Source organism: Myotis yumanensis, unplaced genomic scaffold (genome assembly GCF_028538775.1).
Source record: "Myotis yumanensis isolate MYYU_CA2020_CCGP unplaced genomic scaffold, mMyoYum1.0.hap1 SCAF_12, whole genome shotgun sequence".
In the NCBI taxonomy this organism is placed as follows: domain Eukaryota; kingdom Metazoa; phylum Chordata; class Mammalia; order Chiroptera; family Vespertilionidae; genus Myotis; species Myotis yumanensis.
In genome coordinates, this window is record NW_027223763.1 from 27,391,643 (window position 1) to 27,409,339 (window position 17,697).

The 17,697-nt window shown below is 43.3% G+C and overlaps 1 protein-coding gene across 1 annotated transcript in view; it reads right to left on the bottom strand.

Annotated features, from left to right (window-relative positions):
- Positions 1-17,697, bottom strand: part of FRMPD1 (FERM and PDZ domain containing 1) — a 70,566-nt gene that overhangs the window by 37,284 nt on the left and 15,585 nt on the right. Inside the window, exon 2 of the mRNA XM_070431157.1 lies at positions 2,146-2,235. Within this exon, the coding sequence (XP_070287258.1) occupies positions 2,146-2,231 (86 nt within the window). The 5' untranslated portion in view covers positions 2,232-2,235. The remainder of the gene's footprint in view (positions 1-2,145; positions 2,236-17,697) is intronic.

The following is a 17,697-nucleotide window of genomic DNA, read 5'->3' on the forward strand; positions in this document are numbered from 1 at the left end:
AAACATTTACCCCGGAGAAATGAAAACATGTTTAAACAAAGAGTTATTGACAAATGTTCATAGCAGCATTATTCATAATGGCCCCAGAGTGTAAACAACCCAAGTGTACATTAACTGCTGAAGGAACAAAGTAAATATTCCATAATGAAATGTTATTTGGCAATAAAAAGGAATGAAATACGGATACATGCTATTATATGGATGAACCTTGGACACATGCTAAGTGAAAGAAGCTAGTCACAAAAGACCACATATTCTATGATTCCATTTAACGTGAAATATCCAGAACAGGAGATTCTATAGAGATAGAAAGTAGATGAGCAGTTACCTGGGGGCTGAGGGAATGGCAAGTTGGGAATGACTGTTAGTGGGTACGGAGTTTCTTTTTGGGTTATTGAAAGTCAGAATTCTAAAATAAAAATTCTAAAACTTGATTCTGGTGATTGTTGTACAATTCTATATAGACACTAAACATGTTACCTTTTATTTACATTCTGTGAGAGAAGCTGGATATTAGAGAGTTCCAATGTCAACTATTTAGGCAACATCAAGTTAAAGTTATACAAATCTTTCCTGCAGGAGTTCTCAGAGCCTTTACTGTGCTAAAATGAATCACCAAGTGGTGGTGGGTTGGAGTGGGATATAGGCTGTATCACTTCCCAAACAGATCTGACCTTTCTTAAGGAGCAGCATAACACTAGGTTTTGCAAAACCCACTTTCGGAAACAGTGGACCTAGCAGTTTTCCCATTTGTTCATCAAGCACTACTTCACCACTTGCAATCGCCTGGAACTCAATCCTCTGGGCTAGGAGAGGGGGCTGATACTTTCCCTGCCCTCATAGAGCTTATGCTAGAAGAAAGAAAAGGGATATGCTCGAATAAGTTGAACACATCAGAAGAAGCACAGTGGCAATTCTACAAATCAAATACTATGGGGCCCTGTGGGAGAAATTAATTCTGACTGTGGACCGGGGGACCACTTCATGGAAGACACGGCACTTTAGCCAGACCTTGCTCTGTAGGTGGGTTCTGGACACATGGAGATGGGGGGAAGGGATGTGACACAGAAGCTCGGTCCTAACTACGGGGTGGAAGGGAAGGTGGGGTGGTTACAGTAAGGGAATAATGAGTAGGTCACTTTAGCTGGAGTATGCTGTGAATGAGGCAGAGTAATAAGACAAAGAGCTGTACAGGATAGTGGGTTGATCATGGAAAACCTTGAATGTCAAACCCAAAATGTTTAAACTCATCCTATAAGAAATGAAGACCCATCAGAGGTTTCTGAACAGGCGAAGGGGGGTTGGTGATGGTCCTATACAAGTCACTCTCTGAGACTTGGCTGTTTCATCTGTAAAATGGGCTAACTCCACCAGCCTTATCTCACCGCAGTGTGTGAGGATCAGAGCACTTGGCTGCAGGGCAGCCCTGAGCAGGGTTTATTGCTCAGCAGTACAACAGCTGTTTCCAGTTCCTTCGGAAGAATGCGTCTCAGAAACACCTGACACGTGATATTTCATCTCTGTGGCAGGGCCAGATGGGAAATCTGAGATGGAAAATGAACACTTTGAAACAGAACATATTTTAAGTTCTCTTGTAGCAGTCAAATCAGATCTGTATTTGATTTCATTTTATTTTGTTTAGAAAGAAACAGGGACTGCAAGGAAGGGACAGCTGCCAGAAACAAAGACTGGGAAGGAGTATCAACAGCAGATTGTCTGATCCTCACACCAAGGATGAAGACAAGGGGTGTGTGTAAGACAGAGAGCGAGCATGAGTGAGCGTGTGTTCAAAAGTGTGTGTGTGAGTGTGTGTATTCCAGAGTGCATATACGCACACGTGTGTGGGTATGAGTGTGTTGGTGTGTCAGTGTGTCTGTCTCTGTAAAGGTGTGAGTTTGGTGTGAGTGTGTCTGTGTCTGGGGGTGCACGTTTGAGGGACACAGCGGGAAGCGTTGGAAGGGGGACAGAGAGAGGCACTCCAGCAAAATTGCTGACCTGTTTACACCTCTCCCACCATATGGGGCACTAAGAACAAAGCAAGCGGGAGACAGTGATCCCCAGGCGCTGCCAAGACTGGCAGAACCTCCTCCCACAGGGACACCAGAGCTTTACAGACAGAAATCACTGCCGGCCCAGGAGCCTTACCGGGCGGAGCTGTCCCGGGAGCGCCGGAGCCATCTTGCCACCATTTGTTCTATTCTGTGGGCTTTCCGTGTCTCCAGCTCTTCCATTTACCTAAACGGAAGAAGAGTTTCCTTGAGAAGCTGGCCAACACATTCTGAAGAGGATTCCGACAAGTCACTCTGATGCTTCCTGTATTTGCCCACTTTGAGACACGCTCATCAAAGAACCAGGGCCCTCCTTCTAGCTGGAAGCAACATACACAGGCGCTCAGGGGCCACCGAGTGAACGACGTTAGCAGCCCTCGGCCCTGAGGAGTCCTCGGTCTCATGGTAAGCAAGTCGGCCTCCCATCTAAACAGTTAAACATCAGGATGAGGGAATAAAATAGATAAGGCTTCTCCAGCTGTGACTGTGAAGTCCTGGGAGAGAGACACCTTACACTGCCCCCGCCCCCTGACCGTGTGTGCACCCCGACAGACAGCGTGGCTCAGTCTGCCAGCATCAGCACCTGCACGCCGCACAGGCCTGTTTTTCTGGGTGCTGCTTCTTTTGCTCAGTGTTTTATATTTAATTTTTGAATAGGTGATTCATTGGCATAATTCAAACCCTACACTGTAAAAGGATATACAGTTGCTGTATTGTGCACTTAGAATGTTGTTAAGAGGGTAGATCTCATGTTAAGTGTGTTCTTACCACAATTTAATAAAAAGTACAATGTGAGGTCTCTCCGCTACCCTTACCTGTCTTCATCCACCCAGTTCCCACACCCCTATGTCATCGCTGCTCTCCTCCTCTATTTGTCTTTCCAGACTTTCTTTATGCCGACACAAGCAAATATAGGTTTCATATTTCCTCCTTTTAACATAACACATGTAGTACACATTGTTCTGCACCAGGCTTTCTTCACCTCAGAATACGGTATAATCGTGATAACTCTCCACATCAATACATAGAATGCTTCTTCATTCTTTCTGACAGCTACTGAGCATTAAATTGTATGAATGTACTGTAATTTAAAAGTAGCCCTCTCTTGATAGATGTTTGGGTTACTGCCAATCTTTTACTATTTCAAATAATATTGTAATGTATCATTTCTGCATGTATGCAATTATGTATCTGGATAAGTTCCCAAATATTGATTTGCTAGGCCAAAAGTTATATGCATTTGTGCTTTGATAGATAGGTATTGTCAGATTACCAAGAAAAACAATACATGTGTTGAGATTCCAGTTCATAAAACAATATATATTTATATTATTTTCTATTCTAGTCTATTTCACTTTCTTAAAATACTGGTCTTAAATCACCAAGTTAATTTCACAACACAATAAATAATCACACAAAATAAGATATGACATTGGGAAATAACCAGGAAACAGAAAATATGAAAGGAATTTTAAGAGATTGTGTTACTTAATAATACACAAAGACATTTGAAAACCTTGATGACACAGATGGTTTTCCAGGAAAATACAAAATGACCCTAAAAGAAATAGAAAATCTAAATAAACAATTACCATAGAAGAGAAAGTTGTTAAAGAGCTATCCCTCCTGTTCCCCCCCAAAAAAGGCCCAGACACAGACAGGTTGAAAGGTGAATTTTAAATCTATACAATGTACCTTATTCCTGATAATCTTTTTGTTTTATTTTAAATATAAACTTACTATTTTGGAATAATTTTAGATGTATAGAAGGTTTCAAAGATAATATGGAGAGTTCCCATATATACCCTTTATGAAATTTTCCCTGGTATTAACATCTTACGTGATCATTGTACCTTTGTCAAAACTAAGAAATTAACATTGGTCCAATAATATTGACTAAAATATAGACTTTATTCAGGTTTCACCATTTTTTTCCACTAATGATCCTTTTATGTTCCAGGATCCAATCCAGGATAATGTTGCTTTTAGCCAACTTAGTTTGTTTTTCCCCAAATGCTATTTTAGCTATTCTAGAGCATGAAGAAGGAAAGCTTCCAAATTCTTTTTAAGCAGCCAGTACAATTGTTGATACCAATTCTGTTAAAAACAGTACAAAAAGGGCTCTGGCTAGTGTGGCTCAGTTGGTTGGAGTGTCATCCCATGTAGCCACATTCTCATAAACTCTGGATATTATAATTTAAATATATTTGCTAACTGGATGGAACGTAACATCTAATTATTAGTTTAAATATATATGTATTTTAAAATTATATAAACTAAAAATTATATAAAATAAGCATCATATTTTAAGCATCTAATACAGTCCCTCAGAGATTACCACTGTTTGGTGGGTATTCACACTTAACTTTGCCCTAAATCTGTAGAGATCCAGAGTATGTATATTAAAATACTTAGTCCACAAAAATAGAATCATGCTATACTCAGTGGTCTGCACCTTGCAGTTTTTAACCTGTGACTATATCATGACATCTTTACAAATTTGAGCTCATTACTCTTTTGAAATTATTTAATAATTAATACATCTGAACATTTTTCATTCACTATGGCCGTTTGCATTTATTTTTTGCTACTTTCCTACTTCTGGTTTTCCCTTATTTTCCTACTGGAATGTTTACCTTCTTGTTACTGTAAAAGGTCTTTTATAATATCGATTATTTAATGTCTCTTTCCCAAGGACACAAAGCCACGTCATATATCTGTGAGACTTAGTATGGAGGGTTAAGAATGTAGATTCTAGTGTCCTGACAACACAGAGACTACTCACAAAGTGTAGAAAAGGACATCCAACTGAGTCCACAGGATACTGTTTTCAAACATCAATTGCCTCATCAGGCCCTTATTGGGAGTAAGTGAACTGACGATCTAGGATATGGACCTTAGTCTGGTTTGTTTTATGTCCGAGCATCACATTTTCAGCACCTTTTCCTAGGTGACTAGGATGGTAAGGAGATTAAAGCCAACTCTTTGAAAAATCAGAGAATGTTTGTTGGACAATGGCCTGTGGGATCATGGTTCACAAACAGCCACCAGGCCACCAGGTGGAAGAGACATATTCCACATAATTCTGGGAAGCAGAGTCAGGATTAATGGGGGTAATGCCACAGAGAGGGAGACTTCGGCTTGGGCTAAGGCTAGACCTCTTTGCTATTCCTAGGGATCCGAGGATGGAATGAGTTTTCTCAAGAACTAGCAAGATTGCCCTAGCCAGTTTGGCTCAGTGGATAGAGTATCGGCCCTTGGACTGAAGGGTCCCGGGTTCAACTCCGGTCAAGGGCATGTACCTCCGTTGCAGGCTCTATCCCCGTGGGAAGCAACCAATCGATGCCTCTCTCACACTGATGTTTCTCTCTCTTTGTATCTCCTCCTCCCTTCCACTCTCTCTAAAAATCAATGGAAAAACATCCTCCGGTGAGGATTAGCAACAACAATAAAAAGAATTAGCAAGATCCCTGGTCACTGAAGGCAGTCACGCAGGGGTTGAATAACTGACTGCACTACGATGGAACACAGGGACACGACACTGGAACACAGGGACTGGATGACTTCTGCAGTCCCTCCCACCCATGCAACTGGAGGTCTAAGAACCAGGCTAGATGGTATTTGTTGTGTGTTGTCTTGAAATTCCAAGACCCACATCTCCTGGAGTTTCTGGAAATCCTGAAGTAACCATGGCAGGGGAAGACACAAAATCTTATCTCTACATTCTTTCAATCTCCAAATGACTGCAGAGGTGTCAGGGATCTCAGACATATCCTAAGGACTACAGACTGTCAAGCCTGCCTGGCTGATATGGCTCAGTGGTTGAGCATCGACCTATGAACCAGGAGGTCACGGTTCGATTCCCAGTCAGGGCACATGCCCGGGTTTCAGGCTAGGTCTCCAGTGTGGGGTGTGCAGGAGGTAGCCAATCAATGATTCTCTCTCCTCATTGATGTTTCTATCTCCCTCTCCCAATCCCTCTCTGAAATCAATAAAAATATATTTTTTAAAAGAGAAAAAGTCTGTCAAGCCTTTCTGTTGCTTTCCAAGATCCCCAAACTGCAATGATTACTTAAAGGGGATTGTTAGGAAGTTGCTGCCAAATACAATTTAGCTAATTGATTTCTATAAACATATATGACTCTAATTAAGAGAATTAATTTGCATTATATATCTGGCCTGTGGGTAGGCACATGCCTTCATCCAGGGATCCCCACAGACCAAATAAATAACTACATCAACCGAGCCATTAGAAGTGCTCCCTGACTCAGCCAGGTCTGAGCAGGAAATTTTAAAGTCAAGAAAATGACCTTCTAATGGTTTTAGTATTAGCCTCTGAATTGTTAGGCTAATGGAAGAAAATAAGAGCCGAGATAATCCCCAAACATTTGAATCTTTTCTACAATCCCACTGCCAAGAAGTCATCTGGCCTCTAATTGTTCTGTCATTCACTGTTGGACCTATTGCTAGAAAGTTTCTTTACATAAAGCTGAATCCCACCGCTCTGCTACTTCAGTCCTCCACAATAGTACTGCCCCTGGCCCCCTCCCACCACCACCATCCAGAATAAATCAATTCCCTCTTTCATACATCAGCCTTTCTGGATTTGAACATAGCCATCTTTTTTTTTTTCAATTAAAGTTTACTTTCTTCTTTTTTAAATATTTTTTTGTTGATTTCAGAGAGGAAGGGAGAGGGAGAGAGAGATAGAAACATCAATGATGAGAGAGAATAATTGGTCGGCTGCCTCCTGCACACCCCTACTGAGGATTGAGCCCACAACCTGAGCATGTTCCCTGACTGGGAATTGAACCGGTGACCTCTTGGTTCATGAGTTGATGCTCAACCACTGAGCCACACCAGCCAGGCTGAACACTGGTCATTTTTAAAGACATTCCCCAAACCCATCCCCAGTGATTCCAATGTACAGCAAAGTTTGAGACTCACTGCTCTAAACACTCGCCAGGTGATGTCATTTACTCCCACAGTTTCAGCTGCTTTAAGAACCAACTGCCTCTAAGACAGTGGTTCTCAACCTTGGCTGCACATTACAATCACCTGGGAATCTTTTTAAAATCCTGATTTCTGGGCCCCATCCTCCGGAAATTCTGTTTCTTTGTTACTAATGTTGTGGCCCCACCCCATAACAAAGAAACAGAATTTCCGGAGGATGAGGCCCAGAAATCAGGATTTTGAAAAGATTCCCACGTGATTCTAATGTGCAGCCAAGGTTGAGAATCACTGCTCTAAGATATCTCCACCAAGATGTGCATGCAGTAAGCACTTGAGCCAATTATATCGAAAACAGAATTCACTGTGTTGTGTTTTTTTTCTCCAGTCTTCAAATCCCCCTCTAGAAGGTGGAACATTTTGTTGAAAGGGACTACCTTCTCTAACTTCCCAAGTCAAAAATTTGGGAATCATTCTTGACTCTTCCCCCCCATTTCAAGGCCCACACTGAGCCAGCCACCAAGTTCTACTGACTTTGCTCCTGATTATCTTAACCTCTCACCTCCTCTCCTTTCTTAGGGCTAGTACTATAGTTCAAATGTTGATTCTGTCTGAAATACTATAATAACCTTCTAGCCAGTATCTTTACTTCTAGAAGCACTCTTCACAATCTATCCTCCACAGGCTGCCAAAGTGACACAACATGTCATTCAGATCATGTCACTTTTATTTGCAAAATCCTCCAGTGTTTCCCCTTCATCTTTAGGATAAAGTCTGAGCTCAAGAATTACAATAATATTACTAACACAACTACATGAATAATATACTGTTTGCTGTGTGCCAGGAATGGGCTAAGTAATTTACATGTGTTATCTTACTTAATTCTGATTACAATCCTCATTTACAAAAAGGAAACTGAGGCATAAAAATGGTAGGCATTTTAGCCCAGAAGTGGAATTTCAAATCAGATTAGCTGGCTTGTCTCTGGAGCTGGATCAACCTTTCCATCCCCCTGCCTCCCTCCGGGCCTTGGGAGTCAAAGCCTTTTGTGATCTGGCCCCTGACTATCTGTCTGTCTCATCTCCCTCACACTGTCCACTCCCGCAGAACTGAATGACCTACTGTTCCCCAAACAGGCCCTGATCTCTCACACCCTCATGCCTCTGAAGATGCTTTTCCTCTGCTTGTCCTTTTTATACATCAAGTCCTATGCGCTCTTCAGGAGCTCGCAAGGTAGTGCACGGGACTAGCACAGAACACTTCTCTCTCCAGCTCTCTCTCTAAAAACTGACAATGCTCCATGGCCAGCTGTGCTCCAGGGCTGGCCTAAGGCTTACATTCCATTCTGTTGTGACAATTACTTTAAAAACTATAAAGTGCTATGCAAATGAGCCCCCCCCCAAAGTCAAAAGCTAAAGGAAATTGTTTTATTTTCGTTTCTTATTTTGCATCGACACCACACATCATCCCTGTTCCTCCTCTGCCTTTCCTTTTAGCCTCTGCCTCCAACAGGAATCCCCTTTTTATAGAAAGGACATGGAATGTCCGAAAGGAGGTTTATCGTGGACCGAAGAGCAACCAGTGTCTCACAGCTGTTTCTCCTGGTTTTCTAAGCCCCTGGGGCATGTGAAGGAGCTCTGGCCATCAGCTCTTCTGCCATCTTACCTTGCACAAGGAAAGTACCCTAGATCATCATCACCCCAGAGTGACAGCCCCCAAATGAAACTTGACCTCAACCTGTCCTTGTGACTTCTAACATGTCGGCAAACTGCCAGACTACCACACCTGTAACGTACATAGCCTCTGTAAAAGGATTCTACTTTAGCTTCACCCTAGACAATACTATTCATTAAACCACAGGTTTGATCATGCTGGAGTTTTCCTTCCCGATACACATTAAAATAAATATACAACTATTTAAACGAAAATGTTCATCCACGTATCACCTAAAATCATCTTGGGTGCCATGTGGTACAAAGACAAGCCTCTGGGAAACATGGGTTCAGGACGTCATGCCATTCAGATTTCATGTCTGCATAACAGGATGAGATGTCTGTCAGGAAGGGCTTAGCTTCTTATCTAGCTCAGTACAGATGGCCTCTGCATGGCCCTCTGGGAGCTACAGGGCAGCACTAGGCACAGTCAGCACTAATGGGGCCTAGGCTGTGCCTTTCTCTTGCTAGTAATCTCAGGACATAGGGACCCAGGCCACGCCAAGTAGGAGACCAGAAGCTGATCACACAAGCCATCCACTTTCTCAGATGGACAGTGAACTGGATGTGGGAAAGGATGTGGCAAAGGGTTGATGCTAACAGTGATGCTACCTGCAAGGTCTCACCTCATCACAGCTATACCTGAAGGGGCCCCATAAGCAGCCTCAAGGTCAACGGCAGAATGACATTGCTGGGTCGGCTGTGGCTACTGAACCCCTTGTGTCCACCCTACGCAGGAACAGAGTGCTGTACAGGGAGACAGAAGATCTGAAATCAGGTTCCTGCTTTGTTACCAGTAGGACGCATGACCCAAGTCATTTCCCCTTCCTCCCTGAGCCTCAACTTTCCTATCTGCGAAGGTAAGGGGTTAAGCATGGATGAACCTTGAAAGCATTGTGCTAAGTGAAAGGAACAGTCACCAAAGACCACATACTGGTGGTCCCTTTCACTGAAGGAGAAAACACGGGGAGAGGGCAGGTTGTGAGGAAAGATGAAGGGTTTGGTTCGGAACAGCTGAACTGGTGTACCGGAGGACCATTCATGGATATGTCCAGTAGACAATTGGAGCTGAAATAAAAACTAGACGGTCATCAGGTTGAAACCATGAAAATGAATGATTATCCTGAGAGGAGCTACATATCCAAATCACTGCGGTCCTTTAAATGACACCAACGCCCAGTTCCATGTAGGATTTCTTTCATTTGGAAGTCCAGAATAGGCAAATCTATAGTGACAGAAAGCAAGTAGTGCTTGCTTAGGTCGAGGGAATTGGGGGATAGAGGAGAATAACAAAATAGACAAAACTGAGTACCCTCATGACGCTTACATTCTAGGGACAACTCTCACTAGACAAGAAACAATAGACATAATAAAGGAAATTAATTAAGAATGTTAGCTAGGAAGCAAAAAGAATCAGATTATCCGTGCCATGGAACTGGAAGTCAGAGGTCGGGCTGAAGTCCATTCCCTTGGAGATCTTGTTATGGGTTCTCCCACTCATATCTCCAGAGAAACCCAGAGTTCCTCTCTTTCTTTCCAGTTCTCTAAGTCAAACCTCCAGGGAAGTGCTTAGCTGTGACATCCCTGGACAAACACCAACGTGGCTCCCACTTCCCGTTCTTCCGCTTTGAGTCAACTCTAACATCCACACTTTCATTCAAGAAACGCTCATTGATTAGCAGCGAGGTGCCAGGTACAGGGGCTGAGGGAGACACTGAGATAAGCAAGCACAGTTCTCACCCTCAAGGAGTCTGTAATTCACCAGGGGAATCAGAGATATAATATAAACACCTAATTGTAATTCGGAGCAGAATGGAAGAGGAGGTCTGCTAGAGACATGAGCAAAGGTTGCAAGGGATCTGCACCACCCTCTACAGCAGCGGTTCTCAACCTGTGGGTCGCGACCCCTTTGGCGGTCGAACGACCCTTTCACTAGGGGTCGCCTAAGACCATCCTGCATATCAGATATTTACATTACGATTCACAACAGTAGCAACATTACAGTTATGAAGTAGCATCAAAAATAATTTTATGGTTGGGTCACAACATGAGGAACTGTATTTAAAGGGCCAGAAGGTTGAGAACCACTGCTCTACAGTTTTCAAAGCACTCCCATAGCATGGATGATCTCAGTTGGTGGTCACATCTGGACCCTCCTCCTTCCACGCTATGACAGTGCTGCTGGGCTCATGGCTCTTCCCCAGGGACCTCTCACGTCAAGAGCACAGGCTTTGACATGACCTGAGTTCCAATCCCAACTCTCACTAAGCATGTGCTAACCACCATTCTTGAATAAGTACTTTAGCCTCCCTCAACCTGTACTGTCACATGTGAAGTGGGCTGCCTTCACCTACCTCACACTAAATTAGATTCTATATACATATGAAGTATTACCAGAATGCACTGGATGTACAAAGGAAGTCCTCATAATGGTAGTTATAATAATGTTGCTGTCAATTTCAGGTTATCCTCTCATCTATATTGTGACTTATGTGTTCCATCTATGTCTTTTTTGTCATCCTAACATAATTCCTAGGCTGCATGTCCCTCCAATTGCCCTCAGTCCTAACGACTGGGCAATAAATTATTGAATAAACGAATTAATCAAAGGGAAATTGGAATAACAGAGAGAGAAAAAGCATAGATAAGTCTCGAGTGTCTGGTCTGGATGCCTGGAGATGGTGGTCCCTTTCACTGAAGGAGAAAACACGGGGAGAGGGCAGGTTGTGAGGAAAGATGAAGGGTTTGGTTGGGGACAGCTGAACTGGCGTACTGGAGGACCATTCATGGATATGTCCTGTAGACAGCTGGGGCAGAAATAAAAACTAGGCGGTCATCAGGTTGAAACCATGAAATGAATGATTATCCTGAAAGGAGCTGCATATCAAAATCACTGAGGTCCTTTAAATGACACCAATGTCCAGGTTCCACCAGCCCAGAGACGGGCATTTAGCTGGTCTGGGTTGGGGCCTGGTCAGGGTTTGTTAAAGGAACTATCATTGTAATGTGCAGATAGGGTTGAGCACTACTAGGGTAGAAAGAGCAGAACTATGGAAAGAATGAACAAACCCTGAGTGGCACTATCCTTTCTGGGGCTGAAAACCCAAGAGAGTCATGAAGCAAACTGAGAAGAAATGGTCAGAGAGGACTGAGAGCTGGGGAGAAGGAAAGTTAAAAAAGGGGTATGGAAATACTTTGGTGGTTCTCCCATAAGTTACACTAGAATTATCATTGACCAGGAAATTCCATTCCTAGGTTTATACTCAAAAGAGTTGAAAGCAGATGCTCAAACAAAAACTTGTACATGAATGTTCATAGTGACACTGTGCACAGAGCCAAAAGAGGGACACTACTTAAAGGTTCATCAATGGGTGAATGCATGAACACATTGTGGTATAGCTATACAATGGAATATTACTCAGCCATAAAAAGCAATGAAGTACTGACACATGCTACAACATGGACAAGCCTCAAAAACATGATGCTAAGTGAAAGAAGCCAGACACGAAAGGCTACATGTTGTACGATTCCATTTATATGAAATACCCAGATTAGGTAAATTCATAGACATAGAACAGATTAGTGGTTGCCAACTGCTCAAGGGAGGAGGGTATAGGGTGTGTCTATTTAGCGGAATTAGATAGTGTTAATGGTTTCACAATATTGTGAATGCACTTCATGCCACTACATTGTGCACTTTAAAATGGATTTTTTAAAATAAATTTTATGTTATATATATATTTACCATATATTTACATACACACAAAAGAATATGTGACCATTCATGCCAAATCAGTCAAGATAACCAAAAGATCCATCCTGAAAAGGGACCACAGCCTTGCAATTGGGACCTTCCTAACACATTCTCCCTGGTGCCACACCAACCAGGGCGGGACTGGAAGCCTGTCAAGGCCCTTCCAGTCCTAGAGGTTCTTGATGGGCTAACTGGTTTCCTCTGTGCCAAGGGCAACACAGAAGATGACGCCCAAGGTCTCAGGAGGCGTCCATTTTATGGTTGTCATATTTATTCTATGCCCCATCTCCAGCCGGTTCTGTCCAGCCGTCTTTGGTTAAAGTTAATAGCAATGGCATTAAGTCAATAAGCCTCCGAGCATCCCAGGGAGGCAGGTCACCCTCAAGCACATTATCCCCCCCTTAACAGATGGGGAAATGACGCCACAGGAAGATTAAATAACCTGCCCAGCCTCAACAGCCTGCCACAGGTGGAGCACGAGCCAACCCCAGCCCTCATGCCCGCTCGCGAACGTGAACGGAGAATGCTCTGGATAAAGGGTCCCATACAGTGTGGGTGATTTGCACAACAGAGGAAAAAGAAATAAGCACAGAGGTGACCCTTAAAAACACTCCAATGTCCCTTTCCCTATGTCTCCCCAGAACGCCATGAGAGAAGGGTGGTTTTTAATACACAAGTCTTAGATGAGAGCTGGTGTGGGGGGGATCCTCAGAGGGTGTGGGTGTGGAGGCAGTGAGAGGTCAGAACAGGCCTGTAGGCAGCAAGTGGCCTCAGTGACTAGGATCAAAGGAAGGGCCAGGCCAAGCAGGGTTCTATCGGTGACCTCTGTCCTCTGTCCCCCACGGGGCTCTGCACAGACTGGTGAACTCTGGCCTGAAATTATGTCCATTTCATTCCTTTACACAATTGAGCGTTTGGACATCTAACGTGGGCAAGTCACTGAGAAACGCATACAGATGAATCGGACTGTCCCTGCACTCAAGAAACTTGAAATACCATCAAGGAGTATTCATAAATCTCTCAAATACAAAGTAAAAATTAGGAAGGACCACAGCAGAGAGGCTGGTAGGATATCTGGGGATTGGACGGTGGGAGATCACATCAGCTGTGGGTACAGTAGGGTGGTACCAGAGCAGGCCTTGTGTAAGAGGTGACCAAGCTGTGAAGAAGAGGCAAGTGAGACCTGCAGGAGTGGAGAGAAGGGCACTGGGGCAGTGGCTGGGGAATGGCATAGAAAGTGCAAAGAAAGGAGACGGCGCAGAGCTACACTGAAGACAAGTTCAGGGAGAGGGCTGAGGGGGACAACGGGTCTGTGAAGCAGGGTTGAGAGATTTAGTGTAGGAATGGCAGGTAGAAGCCATAACATCAAAGGTCTTAAGTGTGGAACGAAGGAGGTTAAATGTCCCTCCTAGCGACATTGTAGCTTGTTCACAGTCGGCACTCAAATGTTGGTAGAGAAAAATGCAGAAAGGCAATTTAATCTGTGGGAAATACAGGACAACTGTGAAACAAGACACCAAATTATTGCCTCAATTTTTAAAAACCAATTAATATCTAGTCAGTACAACGCCGAAGTTTATTTTAACTATCTAAAATATATGTCTTATTCCGCCCTAAATGGAGACCATAAGAGTTGCCATCCGCTTCTCACCCAAGAACGCTGTGAAAATTAATGGTGAGGTAATGTCTGTGAAATGTTCAGAGCTCTTTGGAGATGTGTGGCAAAAGGCATCGCTAGAATTAATATTTAAAGAGATTCCACCCAGCTCTGATCTCTTTTTCTGCAGACTAATGTTACGTCCACGGGATAAGGTGGATGCCAGATTGGCCTCTAAATAAACCTTTCCAACAGACAGCGCCCAGAGCAGGTGCCTTCTCCTGAGTCCCTTACATGTGGCTGATGCAACCACCCCAACAAAGCAGGAGAGGTTTCCTACTGGGCCGTCCAGGTTTATCCAAGGCTGCGGGGGCAGAGAGCATCAGACGGCAAAGCAAAGTAGATTTCAAACGGTGGTCTTCTTTGGGACCCCACAGGTGAAGCATGAGTCCAGTGAAGACTTCAAGGGGAATAATTTTAGCAAAACCCACATCCTAAGCCAGTTAACATTTTTAGGTCGAACGTAGTACCTAAGAAAAGAAGAAATGAGAATAGCTCCGTGGGCTCAATTACAAATGGAGTGGCAAAAATAATTTCAAAAGTTCAAGGGGAAAAAAAATCAATCTATTTCCTTCCCCCAAAGCTTTCACTTCTATAAATACACTCACACAAATGGACCTAAGACCACTCACTCTTCCTTCTGAAAACACTACCTGTCTGGAATTTGCAAGATAAACAATGTGTCTGAATTGCTTTCAACCCAATGAGACTCCAACAATGCTCTCCAATGGCTTATCTCTTCTTCTTACATAACACTCATTCTCCCTGACCCCTGATTATAAAGGTAATACATGTGCTTGGTAGAAAATTTGGAAATTTTTCTTCCTGGAAAAGAAGAAAATAAAAAATTATCCACTATACTCCACAAGCTGCTAATTACCCTTCTAGACTTTTGGGTGAAAATACACATTTTCAACTTAATTGGGAACTTACTGTATGTACTGGTTTATAGCCTGATTTTACTCTTAAAACAATTCTCCTGCCTCTTTCTTGTTCTAAAACATTCTTTTTCATATAGCTAGGAGGGTCGTTTGTAAAGCTATCGCTGGACAATTGGTTTACTTTAGCAATGTCTGTATTACAATGGTGAGATAAGCATCTTTGCATAATACATCTCTAGTTAGTCGCTTTGGATGGATTCCCAGGAGAGGCAATGCTGGGTGGAAGACTGCACACGTTTTTAAGGCTTTAGATATGGCCAAACTGCCCTCCAGAAAGGTTATCCCAGGCTCACTCCCTCAGACAGTGGGAAAGTTATTTCCCCCAACTGCTCACTGACCCCCGATTTAGTAGAGTTGTTAATGAGGTGCTGCTGCTTTTATGTGCAGCCTTTTGATTACTCTAGAGGCAGATTTCCCCCCATATGTTTAGTGATTTTTCAGAGTATTTTTTAAATTGTGTGCATCTATTCATTGGAAAGCCAATATCTTATTCCCTCTCCAAAGAGTATTTACCCAACCCCCCCCCCAAGAGCAGCCCAGTGCCCCCCCATTCACCCCCTCAGCACCTGCCACCCACATTTTCACCTTGGTGCCCTCCACTCCTTTCTTAACATTTCACAGTCCCAGTAGTAAGTCAGACTCAAAAACCAATAATCATTAATTTGTTTTCTCATCCTTTTATTTGCCTGATAGCTCTTGGGGGTCTGTAATGCTCCAGGCGCCATACTAAGAGATAAACAAAACACGATGAAAAGCCCAGAGCGGGAAAGTTAATGAGGACTGCAGAAGAAGACTTGAATTAAGGGGAAACGTGGAGTTTTACTGGTAGGTGAGGGCACAGGGCAGACTAGGCAAAGGTCCTGAGACATGCTAAAGTGTCATCTTTTGAAGGACTATTTTCTTTTTTTTTTTTTTAATAATTTTTATTTCTTAAAGTATTAAAAAGAGTATTACATATGTCTCTTCGCCCCCCCCCCCTTGACATTCCCCCGGCCCCTACCTCCCCCCCGCCGTGTCTTGTGTCCATTGGTTAATCTTATATGCATGCATATAAGTCTGAAGGACTGTTTTCATTATTAAGGCATGAGAATGAGGGTCTGAAGATGAGAATGAAAAGTTAGTTCATGCTGAATTCACCTGCTGTTCTGCTCTCTTCCCTGCACCTCCACTCTGCTTGCAGTCCCTGGCCCTTCTCCAGTGCAGACTCCTCCAACAGCCTTCTGGAGAACCATCCTCACCATCCATCTCTCCACACTTCTCTGCTGGGGGGGGGGGGGGGGGGGGGGGAGGAATCCTGGCACTCACACAAATCTACTCAGCAACCCCCAATGAATAGATGGCTTTGTTTGCTGATTCCTGGGTATATGTTTGATCAGTCCAGCTAGAAAAGAAACTTCTGGATAGTGATACATTCTCTCATACCCCTAGCCTCTCAACATATGGCTAACTTATAACAGGCAATCAATAAAAGCTTAGGAATCTAACCAAATTAAATTGGGTAGAATAAATACAAGGGAAGTCACGAGAGTGCACAATTTGTAACTATCATTCAGACAACTGGGAAAATGGAAACTGTCTTTGAAAATTAGCTCTGAACAGAATCGTGGAAAAAGATAGATTAATCCTCTTTAGGCATGTAATTCTACGTCTACCTAGACATTTCTCAGTGAGGCACACAAACGGTACTTGTTAAACTGTGCTGCACATCCCAAGAGCTCTGTGAGCAAAGGTCAACATATTCTGGAGATTTGGATTTATTTTTTCATTGCAGAAAGGCAGGAGGAGAAGAGAGGAAACAAGGCCCCTAATACCTGCATCTCTGCTGGGATTTTCCATGTTGATAATTCCAATTCAAAAAGGAAAAATTCTAATGCCACCTGGGGGGGAACTAGCCTCCATCATTCATTCTTTCATTCAGGCAACAAGCGTTTTGGGGTAATTCTCCCCTGAAGGCAAAGAGCCCATTCATTCCTCAAATGGCTAGTCTCTCCCTGTTCTGGTTTGGATTCCTCCAGCTCTGGATTCAGCCCCTTCCATAGCATTCATCACAATGCTTTACTTGTTTGTTCCCACACTGGGCTGTGACCACTACAAGGCTGATGACTGTTTCTCTATCCCTCTGTGCCCTGGGGCCCAGGACATCACCCTCCACTTAGTGGATGATCAACCTATGTTGTGAAATTAAATGTAGTGCCAGGGCTATAGAATAACCCAGTTAGAAATAACCCAGTCCAGAGACAGGAAACTGAGGCCCAGCCACGGGAAGCAACCTCTCCAAATACACACAGAGTTGCTAGCAATGGAAAAAAAGAAATCCAGGATGCTAGCAATGCTCGAGGAGTTAGGAGGCTGAAGGGCTTAATGGAATTTAGAAAGGATGACGACTTGGGGGAAAACCAAGTCTGAGACTGGACAGTCCCTCAGGCATGGAACAAGCCTTCCCTCTCTTCTCCATGACAACCCTTCAGATAATATAGAAAGGAAATGAACATTTATTGAATATTTACCACGTGTAGATATAAAGCAGCGATCGTATCCTCCATGTGTCTTCTGTAAGTTTAACACTCAAAGATAATCAATTAAATAAGCAAGTAAATAATGTGCCTCGGGTCATGCAGCTAGAAAACCCAGGTTT